The 6,000-nt window shown below is 40.0% G+C and overlaps 1 protein-coding gene across 1 annotated transcript; it reads left to right on the top strand.

Annotated features, from left to right (window-relative positions):
* The first annotated feature begins 4,944 nt into the window (after positions 1-4,944).
* LOC142169691 (uncharacterized) lies at positions 4,945-5,763 on the top strand. Its single transcript, XM_075231593.1, has one exon. The coding sequence runs from the start codon at positions 4,945-4,947 to the stop codon at positions 5,761-5,763; it is 819 nt and encodes a 272-aa protein (XP_075087694.1).
* The last annotated feature ends 237 nt before the right edge of the window (positions 5,764-6,000 follow it).

Here is a 6,000-nt window from a genome sequence, read left to right as displayed (position 1 = left end):
TCTTTATTTTCTTATTTTTACCCCCGACTGAGGAAGAAAACCGCCTTTTTGGTTGATTATTCTTTGGACGGGGACTCCGAGAATAAGAACATACACTGGAAGTGGACCCGGGGGCACCAGTTTGGGTGAGAGCCTCCTGCAACAACCTTGTACCCTCTGTGGGATCGACCAAAACATCCACCTCAGGGATGGAAACAGAACCCTGTGGGAGACCTGAATCTAACAAAAAGGTACGGTGAGCAAGTTTTCTTATGTACAAAGATGGAATGAAGGAAGAGTCAATTTACTGTGGTTCTTGGCCCTCCACCCATATATGAGGGCTAACTCCTTCCACCGGCGGGTCTATGGCGTAGTGATATCCAGAATCTTCTGAACCCATCGGTCCAGGCCTTCAATCCTTGGTGGTGTCCACCGAGAAGCTGAAATAACGAGAGAAAAAAGGTTAACAATAACATGGGAAAATCTTTTTCAGAGAAAGAGGTTGATATTGAACTTACGTGAACGATTCCAGGATTCGGGGAAAGATGGATTTGTGGCCTGGGTGATATCTCTTGTAGTAATAATGACAAACTGCTCCATCCATCCACAATCATTATCGTCGTCCATGCTGGTAAGAAAAGCATGATGTCCATGTTTGCTAACGTTTATTAGTCCCCCACGGAAGATTTTGGATGAGTAGAGGTTCATCATATGAGCCAAGGTGAGGGGATCCTTCATTTCTAGGCACAGCCACTGCCGTTCGCCACAACGAAGGTCCCACCTAAGCCAAATAGACCTGGTACCTTTGTCACAATTTCAAAATCACGGGGTCAAGTCCCCCGCTCAAAGAAAATGGACCCAACGTGAAGGGATATGTGTAAACATTTGTGAAACCCTTATTAGTGAAGGTTACTCGCTCTACCAGATTGAGAGAGATGATGTTTGGGGCATGGCAGTCACAGTCCTCCTTTACAGCAAGAATACTGGAAGGATGGATAGAAGAAGAAAATTTACCAACAATCCATGTTTGAGGGTTTGAAGTGTGGAACTTCTCTTCAAAGTCCCTGACAATGTTTGGATGTTTGGGGATGACGGTGCTCACCGTGGGAGGATCAGCATCAACATCAACCTCTTTTTCTTTGCTCATCTTCGGGCCCCCAAAGAGAAGACTAGAGTTCTTGGAAAAATTAGTATAAGAAGCCATAATGAGAAGGAGAGGACAGAGTTATCTGAAGAAGAACAAAGAGAGATGAAAGCAGAAGGTAGTTAAATGCAAAGAAGTTGAGAGAGCTTATGAAACTGTTAGAAGTAAAAGAAGAAGAATGAGGCGTTTAAGAAAGGTATAGGCGGCTAAAATTGTGGCCATGATTACCACGAGTACTGGCGAAAATATTGCTAAATCGTGGAGTAACACGTGTTCGGGGTATTAAATGTAAGGAGACGTGAGTCTTATCAAGCGTCAGAAACTTTTCAGAAGGGTTCAGAAAATTTCATGTTAAGAAAGAAATCTTCACCAACTTCCCAATGACACAAGTTGTGCCATCGGAAAGCAGAGGGACTATCTGTATAGGGTAAAATTGGTTTATATTAAATTCTCGAATAATTATATGACATGTGGAACCAGAGGCAGACAGAAGATAAAGCGGGTGTGAACCAAAACCGAGGATAACAACTTCAGTTGACATCGGCTAGCTCCCGAAGAGAACATAATCAATGGAGGCAAATAAATGTTGGTCACCAGATGACATTGAATGAAGAATATTCCTTAGTATTAAATATGCAGCCGTTGCAGAGAATTTTGGCATTCATGCCCTACCGTTGCACATTCATCAATGACCCCTATTATTGTTATTTAAGAGGAGCTTGATCCTAAGACCTTGTTCCCTAGGTATAGCTATAAATAGGGAATTCAACAACCATTGTAAGGTGGCAAAACTTATGTTTCATATCATTCTCATGCTAAATAATACTTTATTTTCTCCCTAATATTGTTCTTATTGCTGCCTCCGGAAGTTTTGCTACCTTAACTAGGCTGCTTGCTATTTCTTGATTTCAACGCTAAGTCGTATTTTGCATTTAATTTATTTGTCATTTGGGATCAAATCAGTTCGCTTGTCTATAAACCACATAACAAATTTAACTATACTGTTTTACGGGTAAATATATATTATTTAACTTTTTTGAAGCATGAAAGTCAATAAATAATAAATTAATTCTAAAAATATATATATAATATCTAATTTAGCAAAAAGATTATAGGCTTACATGCATCATAAATTTGGCCAGAACGTAAGACTAGTCACAGGCTGAGAGCCAATAGTTTCTGGATCATGCCATCAAGGAGCATGACCTTAATGTCTCAATATTTTAACATGGGACTAGAAAAATATCAAGAGGAGTGTTCTCTTTTCTCACGTGCCGAACTGAAGCTGAATATTTCGGGAAGCGGAGGACACGAGATCTAGATAGCGTAGGATTGGTTCCTTGTCATTGGGGCCCATCATAATGTCATTTTCCATAGGCCACCTATCTGTGTCATGTCTTATTAAGATACTGTTTTCACTCTCCACGTTGGCCGCGTGGGGTTTGAAGTATTGAACACTTGGACAGTGGGACTAGTAGCAGGAAAAGAAGGTGTATTTAATTTAATAATATAATTTTGACGACTTTAAATAAAAATATATTTATTGGCAATACGAATTGATCGTTTAAAAACTGTTGGATGTTATGAATATCGGAATTGTCGATACTCCAACAGTTTTCGTGAGAACGTTTACATAGTGTTTGGATCGAAATAATCAGATGTCATGCGGAAGCTAGTAAAGCAAACTTTGAACGACGATAAATCAGACAACAAAAGAGAAATATACTAAAAGAGACAAACATTTAACGTTATTCTATCAATTAACCTACGTCCACAGGCGGAGATGAGCAATCCACAATATAAAAAGAGAGTACAAAATATCGAGAGAACAACATCACAAAGAGGCAAACACAAGTGGCACACTCACACTTGTCCCGAAAAGTTCTCCCCCTAAACAAGATTCTCAAAAATATCACCACAGTCTGGAACAAGCAATTCATGTACATCCAAGGTCAAATGATGAAGCTGGAAGCATGGACACCTCTTTTTAAGCCAAATGAAGACTCTCCAATTGTGCCAGCGTGGATTGTCATCCCAGAACTCCCATGGCATTTTTACTACATGAAGATCCTCACCCCACTACTGTCTTATATTGGCAAAGCATTATTTATGGACCTTGCATCATTTAAAAAAACAAGGGGAAGTGTAGCTAAGGTTAAGATGCAGATCGATCTCACAAAGGACAGACCACACCATGACTGGTTGGGCTATGATGACAATCAAGATGAAAATGGGGATGGTCAATGGCTAAAGATACAATATGAAAGCATTCCTGATTATTGCTCCTACTGTAGATTGCTAGGACACACTACTTATGCATGTCATGCAAAAGCCAAGAATGAAGACCTGCAAAAGAAAAGGATCAGTGAAGCACAAGCGCAACAGGAAAATGCAGCAAGATCAGCTCAGGTCCACCACTCACAGTTGCAGCAAACTCAGAACAACAACCAAAACTCAGAAGTTCAGCAATCCCAACAGAATATTCAATCAAAAGACAATGCACAAAACATGACAGAACCAAAGACACTAGGGGCTAATCCTTCACTGGAAGAATGGCAAACATAGAAAAACAAAAAAATCAAAGGAGGTGCTCACAATAAGAAGCAACAGGCTGTTTACATAGCTAAACAACCAACCAATCAGCAGCATCAGATCATACCAAAGGAGAATCAGCAATAGGACCCCCAAACCTCAGGTATGGTTTCTAGCAATCCTCCATCTCCACTGGAGAGGAGTGCAGATTCTGGTTCCCAGAATCAACCCATTTCCCCTGCTCCCCCTATTGTTTCTGCTGCTGAAGTTATTTGAGGAAAGAAGATCAGTCAGGAGGAAACAGTAGATACTAGATAAGGGGTTCCAAATACGGGTGGGATTCCTCATGTTTTGCATGAGTGTGCTGATGCACAAATGACTGACCATAGGATTGACCATACCCCTGCTACCACTATTGCTAATTCTGCTCATGACACTACAATTCCTGTGAGTTCTGAAGAGGACATTGAACAACAATTGATCAGAAAAAATTAAGGAAAAGATCATCTGCAAGACACCCGCCACACAAAGAGCAAAAAGAAGAACAATCCTAGCCAAAAGAAAAGAAGAGTACTTTAGAGGAAAGATGAGGCACTAAGAATTCAAAAAGACTCAGCAGTCACCAACAAAGAAAATGTAGTTATAGAGGTACAACAGGCAAGTATTGATGATGCTGAACTACAGCATCTCTTAGTTGATAAGGAATCAAAAAAGGATGAGTTTTTCAATACAAATGAAGAACATGAACCAAATACTAACAGGAATCCCCAGCACAAAATGCTCTCACAAGAAGCTGATCAACCCAGTGATTATCATTATGTCCCTGATCCTGGAGATGGCCAATTGAATAGATTCTCTCCTTTAGGAATGGATCTTAATGAGTACATGCCTATCCTGTCAGAAGATGAATTAGAAGATGGAAGTGTGGACCTGAATGAAGACCAACATTGTGATCTTCTCATTAGAGCCATTAATGGAGATACTGAAAAAGACCACATGATAGCCAGTCAAGGTTTGTCAACAAGACAGATGGGACCTTCACCAAGAATCACCAGAAGTAGGGTTGTAGCTGGCCCTAATACCACCCAAATGTCCGAACACCTCCACATTTCCTGATGATTAGTATAATCATTTGGAATGCAAGAGGCATCAGAACCTTTGGAGCTATTGAAAGGATCAAACTTCTGAAAAAACTTCACCAACTCTCTTTCATTGCTATCCTTGAACCTTTCCTTCAATCCAATTCAATTCAACCCAATCACCTCAACTAATTCAGACTCGAACTCTCCATGCATAAAACAACTGCCAATGTTAATAACAAGATTTGGGTTTTTTGGGATCAGAAATTCAGTGGTACTGTGTTGGACCATGATGAACAACAAATGACCATTGAACTCGAACATGTGGAAGCTCATGATCCCTTTCAGGTCACTGTTATCTATGCTAAGTGTAAACCTTCTATGAGAATTCTTCTATGGAAAACTTTGAGATTGAAATCCACCAATTGTTCTGTTCCTTGGTGTGTCATTGGTGATTTCAGTGTTATAGCCTCAGTTGAAGAGAAGATTGGTGGGCTCCCATATCAAATGAAGAGGAGCATTGATTTTCAAGATTGTGGGCTTGTTCACCTTGGTTTCTATGGTCCAAGATATACATGGTCAAATAGTAGAAGCCCCTGTTCAATAGTTTGGAAAACACTGGATAGAGTTATGGTTAATGACAATTGGCTAAGCTCTTTTCCTACCACCACCATTACCCATCTAGCATCTGCTGGTTCTGACCACTCTCCCCTCTTTTTGGAACTTCATGTGAGGCAAGAGCACAAACAGAAGTACTTCAAATTTCTCAATTTCTGGACTGAAAATGAGTCATTCAAACCCTTAGTTCACCAGATCTGGTCCACATATATTGTTGGCAGTGCTATGTGGATTTTCCACCAGAAATTGAAAACTACCTCTAGAGCACTGAGTGTCTGGTCAAGAGAACAATATGGTGACATTTTTCAGCTACCCAAGGAGTTTGAACAAAAGGTTAGGGAAGCTGAAGAGAAATGGTTATCAATGAATGTTCCTTCTAATAGAGCTTCTCTCAATGAGATTCAAGCCTAATATACTAAATATCTGAAGACTAAAGAAGCTGTTCTAAGGCAGAAAACGCAGTTTTACTGGTTCAAAGATGGTGATGCCAACTCCAAAAAATTTCACAGCTAAATCAGAGGAAGAATAAGAAAGTTGTACATTCATAAACTCAAAAATGAGGAAGGGGATTGGATACAAGGGGATGAAAACATGAAGATTCAGCGTGCAGATCCTCAATCCACAAAATCATGAAGATTCTGAGTGATT

Source organism: Nicotiana tabacum, chromosome 15, assembly GCF_000715075.1.
Source record: "Nicotiana tabacum cultivar K326 chromosome 15, ASM71507v2, whole genome shotgun sequence".
In the NCBI taxonomy this organism is placed as follows: domain Eukaryota; kingdom Viridiplantae; phylum Streptophyta; class Magnoliopsida; order Solanales; family Solanaceae; genus Nicotiana; species Nicotiana tabacum.
This window is presented reverse-complemented; position numbering and strand designations above follow the sequence as displayed.